Here is a 15,200-nt window from a genome sequence, read left to right as displayed (position 1 = left end):
GCCACGAGAGGCGGCAGCAGTAGCTTCCAGCACAGAGAGTGGTTACTGCATATGGCCCAGTGATGTTCTGAAATGTCTCATATTTATTTATCTGACGGATTTTGTAGATTTAAGAGCAAGCTCTCTCCAGGCAGCTCCCATAATAAACTACTGAAACGCAACAATACAACCAGAATTAAAGAGTGTTAATTAAACCAACAGTAACAAAACGCATCCCATCCAAAACCTAAAATGCAACACATAACCGTGACCACAGTCCATCAGCAGTGAGGCAAGATAATAAATGAATGAATGAGAGCGCCCTGCAAAGGATGGCAAGCAGGACCGGGGTCACCCTTTCCTAAAGGCCTCTAACGTTGTGGCCTGTCGGAGCTGAATTGGTAATAGGTTTTAAAGCCATAGAGCCACTAAGGAGAATGTCCAGGGAGCCAAGTGAACTTACTTCAGAAGGGAGTCACTACTGCTGAGAAGGCCCTGGCTCATGTAATAACACAGGGATGATACTGGTCTACCCTACTGGGTTGTTGTAAAGATTACTGAGAGAGAGCATCTACCTTGGAGGGTTGTTGTGGGATAAAGCGGGGGGGAGGGAGCTGGTCATGATTTGTTTGAAAAGAAAACGCAAGCACTGGTTCACTTGTTATTGATTTATCTTAATGATAAATAAACTGCCCCCTGCCCTGAACTCTGTGGAAGAAACTAAAACTTAAAAAATGCTATAACTTTACAAGACAAGTCTATTAACAGCTATTTGTCTAGTCACCTGTGATGAATAAGAATTGCTTCCAGGTGACCAGGCAAAGAAGGTCTTTTAAACCGGAAGAGTTATTTTTTGTTTCCTTAAGCCAAATATTGAAGCAAATATTATTAAAACAGAGATAGGTAGACTAATAAACCTTGGTGGGGGGGCTCATGACTTAATTGCAGTCCTGTATTAGGATGCCTTTTCTCTTAAATGAACCATGTCAAGAGATCACAGGGGACCCCTCCAGTGTATGAAGCCTTGCTTATGCTAGATGATGGAATGGAGAGATGAAAGTACTTGGGCAAGCTCCTGGCCCTGAAGCAAAACCCTCCTAGTGCGACATAATCCTCATCTCTCTGCCTTCTGATCCTCTTAGCCGTTGGGTCATCACCTGTCACCTTAACCAGATCTTGTTGCCTCGGATCCTTCAATGGGTTGTTTGCTTGAAAGTGACAAATGGCAGAGCTTGTTCAAGAGGAGTCCTACAGATCATCTCTTGGCCAGCAGACGGCTTGTTTGGCGACGTGGAGTGGTTTACCTGGGCCTACGGCTGGATTCCGCTAGGAACACAGCAAGAGTCGTCGATGCAGGCGAGGGGGTGGTTAAAATGACAGGAATATGGTATGCTGCACCTGTTGTGAACCAAGGAGAATTGCCCCGTTAGGTGGGTTAAAAATACCAAACACCTGAGTGGAGATTGGAGGGGGCAGGGAGGTGAGAGCCAAAGTGGTGGAAGGGGTGAAATAGCGGAGTTGTGATTTGTGGGAGGAAGGGAGGCTGCTATATTAGAGAGCCCCAGAAGCAGCAGTTCTCCGGGATTTCAGACAGGAAGTCTCTCCCAGCCGTACCTGGAGATTCCAGAGATGGAGCATGAGGCTTTGTGCATACAAAGCAGATGCTCTACCACTGAGTTATGGCCATTCCTCAGAGGGAGCAGAGGGTGGTTCATAGGGGTGGATGGGTAGCGATGTTAAAAAGGGATGACTTGAGAGGTTTCATAATGCTCCACAACTTACTTTTGAGTTCTGGTCGCATTCCCTTAAATTGATGGTAATCTGCTCAGATTCGTCTAGATAAAAGTTCAGATAGAGATCTTTGAGTGTCAGTTTTTGGCAATATTCTGTTCAGATGCTCCCGCCGAGATGTAAATGGTTGATTTCACCAAAAGCTTGTTGGAGCTGGGCATCTCCTCTTTTAACGCTGCCATATCTGATTTTTTCCCCCAAGGAAAGAAAGTATTAAATATTAAGCAGGCTTGGTCTTGTTTAATAACATCGTATTTGATCAGATTTTTTTTACACAAATCCTGCATAGAAAGCACATTCTGGAATAGAAAAAGCAAGTTCAAATCCTTTTCACTTCTTTTGTTGGGCTGATCAACAGCTGACGGATGACAGTCCATTGGATTGTGATTCTCTCCCCCTCCCCTTTTCATTTGGATTTTATTGTATATTGCTTCTGCAGAGCAAAATTATGCCTTACCTGTTCTTGGCCTTCCAAGAAGGCTTTACTAGGGTGCCCAGCTGTGTGGAGGGTTCTGTGTGCATTCAAGTGAATGCAAGTAAAAGCCCCTAGCAGGCCTTCCTCACTCAATGCAGGAAGGTCTGGGCTGATGCGCTTGGGGCATTGAGGCAGGGGTTGCATGCGAGCAACTGTACGTGTTTCCTGAAAATCCCCAGTGTTGGGGCCAGGTGAACATCAGAGGGCAGGGAGTTCCAAAGTTTGGGAGCTATCACAGGAAAGGCCCTTTCATGGGCTGGTGTCCCTGAACCTCCAACATGTCATCTCTTGCATATAAATGTGTATAATAAATATGATGTGCAATGGGCGTTTATTTCTGAAAGAGGGCAGGATATTTCTTAAATATGGCAAATGCCAAGCCCTCTTAATAGGCAATAGGAGGGGGCTGCTCTGTGAATAATTTACACTCATCTGTGAGTAGAGTTATGCCCTTGTTTGGGGACTGCTGAACCCCTAATAATATGCAAATGGCAGAAGGTTATAATGAATGTAAACATTCTTTCACCGTTGGTTAGATGAACAGTGCTTTCAGGATTGTGAACAGGTCATGGGAGTATATAGTGTGGTATTTAGGGGCAAGAATACAGTTTCCTGAGAATCTCTGCTTTGATTTTGTTTTTGTAAAAGGATGAAGTTTCTAGCCCTTATGACTGCTAGAACAGAGATGGTTTCAAAGTTTTTACTAAGTGTGTGGTGTACACATGATCTATGGTCTTGAGTATATTTGAAAGCCCCAGCAGGCACAAGATCTGTGTAAACAGCCTAGCCACCGGCCAGCACTGTTAGAATTGGTTGTTTGCTTAATTCAAAATCAATAGCTTGAATATGAAAGGAATTGATGTATAGTTTTGAGTTGTGCAGTAAATGTTCTTTCCCACTTAGTTGCAGTCTTTGTCTTGCAGAAAAAAACAGCTAATCTCTTTCTTTGGGTGATTTGAGTCTGGTCAATAATACAGTGGACCCATTTGACTGTCATTTTCTGAAAGTAGCTGTTTTTCACTCTCATCATTGTTAAACCATTTTTCTGAAAATGACTGCTTTGAAAACACTTCATTTCTTTGACCTTGCTTCTGCAACAATCTCTGCTTGACAGAAATGCTGATACCCCCCCCCCCCAAAAAAGTTATATTGGCATAAGGAATTAAGAGAACACAGAAGGAAACCATTTGATACAACGCTGAGAGAAATATAACCCATAAAGCACACGGTCTTTCTTTAAGCTTTTATATTTTTTTTCAAAATGTTTTAGGTTACTTAAACTAGTTGTGTGACCATTTTTATAATTGTTGCTTTCCTGATCCATGACAATCTTTTCATTATTACATTTTTTTAAAAAAATAGACTTGCCCTGCATCTTTTTAAATTTGTTCAGTTTTGCTGCATGTTTTATAAATGAGAACAAAGCAAAGGTGCTTATTACCTTCCCATGCCCTGCTCCGGCCTGGCCAAGCAAAATTTCGTTTGTTAGAAATATTCCTGTCTTTCTTCCTAGGTCTGAAAGCGGCTTATGTGGTTCTCGCCTCCCCTTTTGTCCTCACAACAATCCTGCAAGGTCGGTTAGGCTGAGGGATAGTTTCTGGCTCAAAGCCACCCAGTGAGCTCCATAACTGAGTGGAAGGTTGAACCTGGGTCCTAGTCCAGTGCTCTTCTAACCCAGAATTGCTTCCCGTAAGGCACCCTGAAGCGATTTTCAAATATGTATCTCAGTTACATATCTAAAAAGTTAAAACAATTACATATAAGAATTATTTTTTAAAGACAAACACACATATATACATACACACAGTTTAAAACGGCAGCAGCAGATACCTAAAATCAATTCAAATCCAAGATGAATACCAACCGAGATAATGACTTTCATTTAGAAGGCTTGTTGAAAGAGGAATGCCTTTAGCGGGCTCTGAAAAGACAACAGAGAAGCTGCCTGCTTGATATGCAGTGTATTGGGAGGGGGTTCCAAAAGGCAGGTGCCGCCACTCAAAACACCCAATTGAAACGGCCCTTTTGATAGGATGGTATCTATAGAACACAGCGATTGGTTGGGTATCTAGGGGAGGAGACGATCTTCTAGGTATCCTGGTCCCAAACTGTATGGGGTTTTGTACACACATACCAGCACCTTGCTTGGACAACAGCCTGGGCTCCTGCTGGGAGGAAGGGTGGGATATAAATCAAATAATAAACAACTACCATCATCCCTGAGCATTGGCCGTGCTGGCCGGAGCTGATGGGAGTTGGAGTCCAACCACAGGCCGGGCAAGGCTGCTCTAGCTGCTATACCCCCCCCCTCAGAGAAGTGTGCCACAAATGGAGAGCAGAAGACGCCAACAACCGCATCTCTGTTGGGTTGGAGTCTGACAACGGGGCGGAGCCTGGCAGATCAGATGGGGCAAGAGGCACCACTGGGCATTGGGAGGTAACCTCCAAGAGCAGGAGGAGGAGCCTGATGGCACCTGGTGATTCGGGGGTGGAGCTTGAAGGAGATGGAGCCCACAGCAAAAGTTCTGAAGCAAAGTTTTAACACCCACGTGTGAGTTTCATAGACTTTCCAAGTGCATGTTGTGTGATATACAACTTCTGTCTCCTAAAGAATAGAGTTGGGGCTGGGGTCCCGGCTATGGGCTATGAGGAAAACAATAACGTCTTCCCTTCCCTCCTTGGTTCTATGTTTTCATCATGATATATATTTTTTTATTCCTTTGCCTGAGGGGTGGGTGTGATAGCATCAGGTGTGATGTGCAAGCTTTGGTTCTGCTGCAGCTTTATCCCCCAATGGAAAGAGTGAATGGCAACAGTTCACTTGTATGGGAAAAGCAGAAAGGTTGCACTAGGATGGGGGGGGGGGACCCAGCCCCCTACATTTGGTGACCCCCAGAAAGGAGTCAAGGGGTGTGCATATTGGGTTGTATCAACATTAGTCACGCTCAGAGTTAGATCTATTGAAACATGGGCATGAGTAACATAGGTTCATTGATTGCAGTGGGTCTACTCTGAGTAGAACTCAAGAAATGGTGGGTGGTATTCAACTAAGTCTTACGCAGGATGGACCCAGGATTCAGTTTATGACAACCCTGTTTGGACATGTTTGTATGCACCTGGTGGACCTTTCTGGGCTTCTGCTGAACACAGATCAGCTCAAAGTAGAAAATGGCCTGTGTCTTAGTTTGCTGTGTAGCTCCTTCGCAAGTGTCTGGTTTTTTCCCCCTTTTGCAGTAACTGGTCCAAAGAGCTGAAGCTTAATCCTATAATAAAGCAGGCCTGGGTTTAAGGGCTCAGGACCATCTGGGAATGAGATCACACATGGCAATGCTTAATATAGATAGCTTTGTTACTAGATATTTGAAATGCTCAGTATGCACCAGTCTCAGGTACTGCTGTGACTTTCACAGATACTTGACAGAGAAAAAAAATGCTGCTGAAAGATCTTTCAACTTGTCCTAATCTTGTCCTCTAACTTTCCTTGTGTTTTGTGTTCTGTACCCCAGGGTTAGGGTGCCTGCGTTCCTCCAGATATTGCTGAACTATGACTCCCATCATCCCTCCTGTTGGCTGTGCCAGCTGGGGCTGATGGGAGCCAGAGTTAAACAACATCTAGAAGGCCTCAGGTTCCCTCCTCCTATTTTGGTGCCCGGTAGCATGGTTAGGCATATTTGGGGGGGGATTCATGGTCCATCTCTGCTGAGCAGAGTTCAGTTGAGAAATGCTCTCATCGCATGCAGTCAGCGAGCCTACCAGGCGGATGCCAGTCTTTGGCCATGACCACAGTGGAGCTACTGCAGCGTGCCTCCCTTGCACGGCTCCCGTGGAAGCCCCAGAGAGCATGGAAGGCATTGGCGTTGTGTGGCCTTTTCTCTCCAGTGCCATCCCTCCTTGGGATGAAGCAGACTCGTGGATTCCTTCCAGTGAGGACATAAGAAGAGCCCTGCTGGATCATCCAGAAGGGCCGCCCTTCTGTTTCCTGCAGTAGCCATCCAGATGTTACTTGGGACTTCCAGTGTTTGCAGTGGGTTGTGCCCTGTCTTAATAAGTGGGGGGGGGAAAGGAGGTGCCCTTGTGATTTTCTGTTTCAGTCTTGAGCCCGTCCTGTTGCCAGTTAGATGCACACCGTCCTTGCTGGGATGAGAGCCAGTCTGGTGTAGTGGTTAGAGCAGCCTTTCCCAACCAGTGTGCCTCCAGATGTTGTTGGACCACAGTTCCCATCTTTCCTGACCATTGGCAATGCCGGCTGAGGCTGATGGGAGTTGTGGTCCAACAAGATCTGGAGGCACACTGGTTGGGTTGGGTTAGAGTGTCAGACTGGGACCTGGGAGACCAGGGTTTGAATCCCTGTTTGGCCATGAAGCTCCCTGGGTGACCTTGTGCCATTTGCTATCTGTCTGCGAAACCTACCTCTCAGGGTTGTTGTGAGAATAAAATCGGGAGGGGGAGAACCATGTTTGTAAGCCACCTTGAGGAAAGGTGGGGTATACATGTAATAAATAAATTAAATAAATAAATGTTCCCTTTGTTTCCAGCTTCTTCCACTCTTCCTTGTTCATCATTGAAGTATTAAAAACATATGAGTGATGCTCAACCAGTCAGCCCTTGGAAAAAAATGAGGGGAAAGAATGCATGTGAGAGAAATGGGGGTGCCCTGCCCACCATTGGCATGATGCCCACCTCAGCAGATTACCTCTGAGGGCATGCAGCCCTAGGCAGAAAAAAGTTTTTCCATCTCCCCTCAGTTCACTATTTAAGAGTCAGCATTAAAACAATGAGGAGTCCTCTTGAATCTACTCTAGCAAGTCAAGGAAACGGCAGAGGGGAGGTTTTAGTAGGCATGACTACATTAGCATGTTCATATAGGACAGGGGTGGGGAACCTATGGCCCTCCGGATGTTGTTGGACTCCAACTTCATCAGCCCCTGCCACCACAGCCAATAGGCAAGTATGATGACTGGGAGCTGTAGTTCAGCAACATCTGGAGGACCGTGGGAGTTTGACAGTAAAGGGTTAAACTTTTGGTGTCTGTTACGTGCAACATAAGCTCTGTTATTTAATGAATTATTATCCCACCCTTCCTCCTGGAGGAGCCCAGGGCGGCAAATACGTCAACAAAACAATTTAACAAGAAAAAAGTGTTCTAAAAATAGTTAAAAACATTCTGAAACATAGTTGCAGTTAAATTACTGCTTTCCAACAGTCCTTTGTCCGCTAGATCTTTCCTGCCCTAACTTCTGCCATAGAGTGAGACATGGGAAGGTTGGGACTGAGTCCCAGCTCTATAAGGTTTGTTGAGGTCTGGTGCTCTTCAGCATTTTGGGGGTGGGGGAAATTTTTTCTTTCTGCTCACAGCTTTTCTTGCTGGGGTAAGATGGCCTGATCTCTGTGTGTTCATGTTTATGTAAGATCTTCATGCAGCTCTCTCTAAATAGAATAACCACAAGCCGCCCACAACAGCTTTTTTTGAGGGGAGGTGGGGGCAGAGCAGTTTCAGTTGGTTCTGATTGGGCAAAATATTCTACTGGGAGAACTGTTTGTTTATTTAATAAATTTCTATTCTGCTTTCCACGACACGTTTTCTCAAAGCAATATGTTCTTCATGTATGATCTGAAACCATTATGGCACTTCTTATATCCATGTTGAGTGCTCCATTTATTTTTGGTCTTCGTATTTGATTCTCCAGCAAAGATTTTAAAAGCTTGCATATTGTATTTTGGTTTTAGCTGTTCACCCGCCCACCTCTCTCTCTGCATATCAGCTAGCAGGACTGCGCTTTTTAAAATTCTCACTCTGTTAATTTGGTTTATCGTTGTACTGGATCCTCTGGGCAGATGTATATGCCACCTTTATTATTTATATATTTCTTAAATTTATATCCCGCCCTTCCTCCCAGGGGAGCCCAGGCAGCAAACAATAAGCAATAAACATCTTAAAAATAGTTCCAATACAAATGCAGACTGGGATAAAGGTCTGTATTTAAAAGGCTTGTTGAAAGAGAAAGGTCTTCAGTAGGCGCCGAAAAGACAACAGTCCACAGTGCTGCTGAAATTGGTTGTTGCCTGCAAAAGCTCACACAACACTAGATGTCAGATTTGTGCCAGCTTTGGTCTCATTGCAATGTTATCTCCAAACACAATAATTCTCTCTCTCCCACCCCTTCCTTATACAGCAACCCAGGCATCTGAAATGGCACCATTTAGCTTGGGGCCTACATAAAATGTCTGGCTCTCCTGCATTTTTGGTTGACTGACTTTGATCATCTTGGTTTTTATACAGTGGAAGAGTCTGATATCATTGATCTCGAAAAGCGGTATTGGCTTCTGAAAGCTCAATCAAGAACAGGACGTTTTGATCTGGAAACGTTTGGCCCTTTGGTTTCCCCTCCTATTCATCCCTCCCTTGGTGAAGGTATGGAAAATTTGTGGATTATCTCTTTTTATTTATATATATATATATATATATATATATATATATATATATATATATATATATATATATATATATATATATATATATATATATATATATGTATGAGTGGAGGTGAGACTGTCTCAGTCCACAGTGGCAGCCTCCGTTTGTTTGGTGCTTACAGTCTGCCCCATCTCAAAAGAGCCGGGTGGGCAATTAATGGGTTAGCAAATTTGGAAAGACTCAATTAAAAGTATATTAGGATGGTATTTTTACATGTGCCACCATGCAGTACAAAGAGACTCTGCTGGAAGAAGAGCAACCTATGAGGGTAGGATGGATGCCATTCCTTAAAACGTGAACAACATGGATGTCAGAGTGGGGGTGGGGGATATGGTGCTGTAGACTCACTCCCTTTTTGAGGCCATTTTTGTGCATCCATTTGCTCATTCCCACTCTGTTGTCCTTTTTCTGCTGTTTGGTCCGTTCATATGGATATTAGTAGTGGGGAGAGGAGGTTGGGAAAGCAGATAGGTGCTTGACACGTGGCAAGCCTTATAGATGCTTATTAGGACCACTTTTGTGTTACTGCATTTTGAAATTGGGATGGCGGAGCTGCAACTTCTAATAATGAAATGTGGGAGATGGGATCACAATGGGGGCATTTGAACAATTGTATTTTGGCTTATTACGCGAAAGCCTGTTACTTGTAGATGCAGCCTCTTCGCTTCCAGCCTTGATAAGCCAGGAAGCCTCTAAATTAACCATAGTTTCCTGTTTCAGCAAAACTAGGAAACTGTGGTTACCAGGTTCAAAACCAGCCTGGGATCTCAAACCATTTTCAAGCCGGGCAACCAAAATGTACTAGTTCAGGACACTGTGCTTAATTAAGAGACTTTTCCTGGCTTCTGAGGTACACCACAAAGGAGTTGCATACACTGGCAAAAGGCCTGTGCATATCTTGGCTTCTTAAACCGAGATATGACTACCTGGATTTGGCTAATCTCGGTGCTGGGTGGAACTCAACCTTTTGCTGTCGCTTCTCTCCACTTGGCAGGTCTTTTTAATGCCTTTGATGAAAATCGTGACAATCACATAGACTTCAAAGAAATCTCCTGTGGACTCTCGGCCTGCTGCAGGGGCCCGCTGGCGGAAAGGCAGAAATGTGAGTGTGCACAAGAGGACTCTCGGGGGGGCTCTTCACATGCTATGTTTTTAGGCTTGTATTGTGTTCAACGTTTGTAGTCCTTCTCAACCTGGGACCCACATACTCCAGACTCAGGTCCTGCTTGTGGGCTTCCTATTAGGTGTCTCTTTGGCCACTGTGGGAACAAGAAGCTGGTCTAGATAGGCTCTTGGCCTGATCCAGTTGCAGAGCTCTTAATTCTTATGAGACCACCTTTCGCTTATGTGTCCCTTAAGATCTCCTAGGGGCTCTCTTTTTGAGCCATCGTTGTGTGTGGTCAGGCCTCTCTCAGCAAGAAGCAGGCACTCAAAGTACCACCCTTGAAGCTAGGCAGTGGCCCCTCAGAGGCATTCCAGAGCCCATCTCTTAACAGCGTTTTACAAGAGAGGATGCAAGATCCACCTTTGAAAACAGGTGTGGGGAACCTTTGGCCCTCCAGATGTTGCTGAACTACAACTCCCATCATCCGCGGCAAGCAGGGCCAGTGTCCAGGGATGATGGATGAGAGTTGTAGTTCAGAAACATCCAGAGGGCCAAAGGGTTCCCCACACCTGCTTTAAAGCATTCATTGGTGGGTTTTAATGTGGTGGCCGCTGTTTTTATAGTCTGTAGATCTGACTAATCTTTTAACCTGTCTCAAGCACAGGGCTTAAAATGTGTGAAATACAATGAAAAGTGTGGATTATGACAATGTGTTTGTCACGTGAGCATGCTCAAGGAGCTAATACTGGCTGTAGTTCCCTGTTCAGTGTGGAATCACTGGTCTAACCTGGCTTTTCCCACCATAATGTGTAACCATATGTTAAGCTTACTTACTAAAGATTTTTTTAATTTTTAAACAAACTGTCCCATTTCCTTTGCATTTTCAAGATTTCTTTCTTCCCTCTCTGCTGTCCTTCCCTATAGAGGTGAACAATTTAACAAATAAATAAAAATAAATAAATAAACAAACACAAACACAAGAAAATCTAATCTCATGTGACAGTTAAAAAAGGATAAAGAAATGAGGGCTTTTAAATACTAGTTCCTATTGTGTCTTGTCTGTATTAATTCAATATATTATTGTGAGTTACTCTCTCACTGTATGCCAATTATAATCAGTTCTCTAGAAGAGGCTGTCTTATTTGCTGGTTGGCAATAACCCTGTTTTTTCGTGGATTTTAATTTCTCTTTGATAAAATATTCATAAGTGTGAACAGTTAGCACTCTTTACGGCACTGAATCCTACACTCATGTGTGTATAGTGTGTGAAATGGCTTTTGTCCCAGAAATGCCAATATTTGCTTTTTAGAAAATTGAGAGTAAACTGAATATACTATGGCTTACCATGAACTAACAGCATGCTAGTGCATGCTACCTGATTGCTCTCATCTCACTCCTTCCCTAACATGAGCAGAAGCAATCAACCATCTCACTGGAACCCAGGATTGTGGTCCCCCCACCCTTAAACCATGATCCGAAACCAAGGTTTGTTCTCGATTTGCTGATTGTGGTTTGTTTAGGGAGAAGCAAACCATAACTCCAATTTGGATAACACTGTTAAGACAAGATTTCTGGCCTGCTACTCCCGCTTTGCACTCAGGGAGGAGTGAAGCAGGAGGGATTGGACAGCGTGCACTAGCGCGATGCTCATTCACAGCAAGCCATGGTTTATGGCTTGCCATGTTGTGCAAATGAGGCCTATCTCTCATCTCTTAATTCACTCAATAGCTTTGCTGCTCCTCCTGCCTCCAAAGCCCTCTTCAGAAGAGCTTCCCTTAAGCCCCTCTGGCTTAGCTCTACATCAGGGTCGGGGAACCTTTTCCAGCCACACTCCCTCATAGGCCTCCAGGCCTGAGGTTCCCCACCCCTGCGGTATTTCTGCTGCTCCCTCACTTCATAGGAACATGGGCAGCTGCCTTACTGTGAGTCTGTTGGCCCATCTCACTCAGTATTGCCAGTGTCTGGCAGCACCTCTCCAGGGTTTCAGAAGGGACATTCCCACCTCTGTCTGGAGATCCACTGGGGGATTGAACGTGGGGCCCTGTGCATGCAAAGCAGGTGCTCCACCACAAAGGTACAACCTTTTATTTTCTGCATCCACACTTCTAAGTTCGCAAGCTCTGCCTTCTCTTTCTGCACCTAGTGTGGATTGTAAGGGCTAGACTAGATGTGATGTTCTAACTTTTAGCCCTGGCGTGCTTGCTATTACTATCGTGAACAACCAGTATTCTGGTGATGGGTAGCCAGATCAGGACCATGTGGGGAGGGGACTTCAAGCCTTTGCCCTCGCTATGGGTCTGATTGGAATCAGCCCTACTGATTTGCAATGTGAAAAAAGCTTCTGTTGAGCTGTGTTCTTGTCCCATTGAACCTTCTTCTGCCTTTAAACCCTAACTACAGTATATCCTACTTTACACCATAGCTGCTGATTAGTTCCACCCTTCAGCACAACCTCTTTTCTCCTTCCCTTAGTTTGCTTCAAGGTTTTCGACATTGACCGAGACGGGGTTTTGTCTCGCATTGAACTCGAAGACATGGTGGTTGCCCTTTTAGAAGTCTGGAAAGATAATCGTACTGATGACATTCCTGTAAGTTTTTGCATTCCAAATTGCTTTGTCTTTTTTAAACTGTCTTTCGCGTGCACATGTAAAGAAAAGCAAAACACTAACCTGCAGTTTACACGTGTGAAATGCATCTTTCTTTTATTGTCTGAACCAGGAGAAAAGCAAACTTGATGAGAGCCGACATTTGTGTGGTTTAGCTTGTGCAGACTGTTTTTAAAAAGAGACATCTTTTACTAATGTACTAACTGAACTTTGGTTACAAACTGGTTTCTGATTTTTGCGAACTGGCAGATCACCTAGAGATGGCATAAAATTGGTGGATAGAATATGTTTTCTTTCTTGGCTTTATATGTAGGCTTGAATAACTCTTGAAATTTCCTGTTCTTTCACTGTGTGTGAGGGTCACTGTCTTTTCTTTCCTCCCAAGGAGCTGCACATGAACCTGCCTGACATAGTAGAAGGTGTTTTGAAGGCACATGACACCACCAAGGTAAGAGCCGTTCTGTTCTGTCAGGTGTGGGGAACCTTTGTCCCTTCGGATGTTGCTGAACTGCAACTCCCAATAACTCCAGCAAGCACAGCCAGTGAGCAGGGATGATGGGAGTTGTAGTGAATTAAGAAATGTAAATCAGCACAATGGTCGGTGCAAGAATGGAAATGGCTGGTAAGCGGAGAGGCAGAGTGTAACTGATGGACAAAGAGGACACGGGAGGTTTTGTTTTATGGTGAAATTGCCACAAATGGGTTAGAAACCTAAAACTAAAAGGTTTTAGTTACTTGTTTTCAGTTGTTTGATTGATACATTTAATATTCTTTAATATTTTTTGTAAACTGTTTAGAGGCGGTATATAAATCTTGTTATTTATTTATTTGTGTAAATATTGGGCAGATACTTGGAGAAACACTCAAAAGTTCTCTTTGTTGCTTCCTTCCTCACTTTTAGCTTGGCCACCTCACTCTGGAGGATTACCAGATCTGGAGTGTGAAGAGTGCTCTTGCCAACGAATTTCTGAATCTCCTTTTTCAGGCAAGTTCCACACAGGCTGCAGGCCTCTTCTGTATGGCAGTTGAACATGGCTTTGCCTAACTGCTTTTCTGCCGATTGCTGCGTCAGCTCTTGTGCCAAAGTATTCCTGTGTCTGCCTGTCTTTTTCTCTGAAGTCTGAGCTTTTGGAGATGCTTCTCCTTGCCTGACTGACACCGAGTTTAGCTTGTACGCATTCTGGCATCTTGGGATGCCTTCAAGCACAGTTGGTTGTTGTTTTTTAAAGGGTGAAAAATGTAGCGAGACACTCATGAGAATCCTGAGGAAGAGTTCAATGGCATAACAGCTTTTGAGTTTTGTATTGAGACAGGTCCATTCTAAATCCTTGCCGTCTGGCCTGCAAATCAGCACAAATGAGTGCTCCATTGTAGCTCAATTAAATGAAAAAGTCCTTATTTTAAAACACATGTCCTACCCTTTCACTAATATTGGCTCTCAAGGCAACATGCAACAAACAGTTTTCCTTTTTTTGTATATGGCACAATCCATTATAATAAAACAACAAATTAAGTGCAACAGAGCATAAGAATGGAAGAACCCAGCTCAAGAGTGGGAACCTTTTTTCAACCCGAGGGCTGCATTCACTTCTGGGCAACCTCATGTGGGCCACATGCCTGTGGTGGGCAGGGCCAGAGAGAAAAGTGGGCAGAGCAACAAATGTGCCTTTTGCCTTTCTGCAGTAGACTAGTTTCTACATGCACTCGCACTCTGTGTCCTCCATTCAGGCAAGCGGGAGGCATGATAGAGTTCAAGGACACATTCCAGCCAGGCAAAAACTCTCAACGAAGGTGCAAAGCAGGGCCGGTGAGTGGTGTGGCTTGGGGAGTATCCCGAATGCCAAACAGAGAAGCCCCTTGGCCTGAGGTTCCCCAGCCCTGGCCTACCTAATCCAACATCCTGTTTCCCACCAGACGCCTCCAGGAAACCAAAAAGCAATAACACTCTATCCATGATTGCTCCCCAACATCTAATATTCCCAGAGGTATACTGCCTCTGAACAAGAAAGCTTCATATAGCCATCATGACTAATAGCCATGGATAGCCCTATCGTCCATTATTATTTCTAATCCCCAATTTAAAGTCATTTAAGAGCATATGTGGTAGCCAGTCAAACAACATAAATTCCCACTGCAAACAACCAATTTCACTACTGCCAAAAATAAAAGCTTGAATCATTTGTTTTTTTTAAATTCCCACTGGCACCTGAAAGAGGACCTCCTACCTGCCTGTGGTGGTTCTTCCAAAGTCTAGATGACACCACAGAAAAGACCCAGTGGCCTAGTTCACACAACATGGTAAACCAAGCTACAGTTTGCTGAGACCACACAAATGCGTGGACTACCAGAGAGGAGTTTGCAGCCCATCCGCTCCTCCCCAACCCTTGGCTACAGCTCATGATTGGTGGGGAGAATGCTTAACCACAAGTCACAGTTTAGATGACCAACCTTGGCTCAGCTTGGCACGGCAGTAAAAAAAGGCTGAGGAGGAGCAAAGCGAGTGCAAACTTCCCTCTGGGAGCCCCCGTACCTGCCTAGCCCCCTTGCTCACCTCTGAAGATGGCAGCACTCAGCAGAAGATCTTAACCCACAGGCATCTTTGTAAAGAAGCAGAGGTATCTTTTTCCGTTGTATAATTGGGTCTGTCAGATCTTTTTCTATTTTTATTTTATGCCGATGGTTTAAAATATTTGTCACTCAACACAGGCTGGTTCGTGAAGCAGGTGGGGCACTGGCCTGCCAACCTCAGTCTGCCCTCAGCCAGCCCCC

The 15,200-nt window shown here is 44.5% G+C and overlaps 1 protein-coding gene across 4 annotated transcripts in view; it reads left to right on the top strand.

The window, feature by feature from the left end:
* Positions 1-15,200, top strand: part of USP32 (ubiquitin specific peptidase 32) — a 141,510-nt gene that overhangs the window by 80,093 nt on the left and 46,217 nt on the right. For all 4 annotated transcript variants that reach the window (XM_061604692.1, XM_061604691.1, XM_061604689.1 and 1 more), the window contains 5 exons: positions 8,526-8,657; positions 9,715-9,822; positions 12,298-12,413; positions 12,817-12,879; positions 13,333-13,416. In XM_061604692.1, coding sequence (XP_061460676.1) covers positions 8,526-8,657; positions 9,715-9,822; positions 12,298-12,413; positions 12,817-12,879; positions 13,333-13,416 — 503 coding nt within the window. The remainder of the gene's footprint in view (positions 1-8,525; positions 8,658-9,714; positions 9,823-12,297; positions 12,414-12,816; positions 12,880-13,332; positions 13,417-15,200) is intronic.

Source organism: Rhineura floridana, chromosome 21 (assembly GCF_030035675.1).
Source record: "Rhineura floridana isolate rRhiFlo1 chromosome 21, rRhiFlo1.hap2, whole genome shotgun sequence".
In the NCBI taxonomy this organism is placed as follows: domain Eukaryota; kingdom Metazoa; phylum Chordata; class Lepidosauria; order Squamata; family Rhineuridae; genus Rhineura; species Rhineura floridana.
Note: the sequence above shows the minus strand (reverse complement) of the source record. Positions and strands in the feature narration are given on the sequence as shown.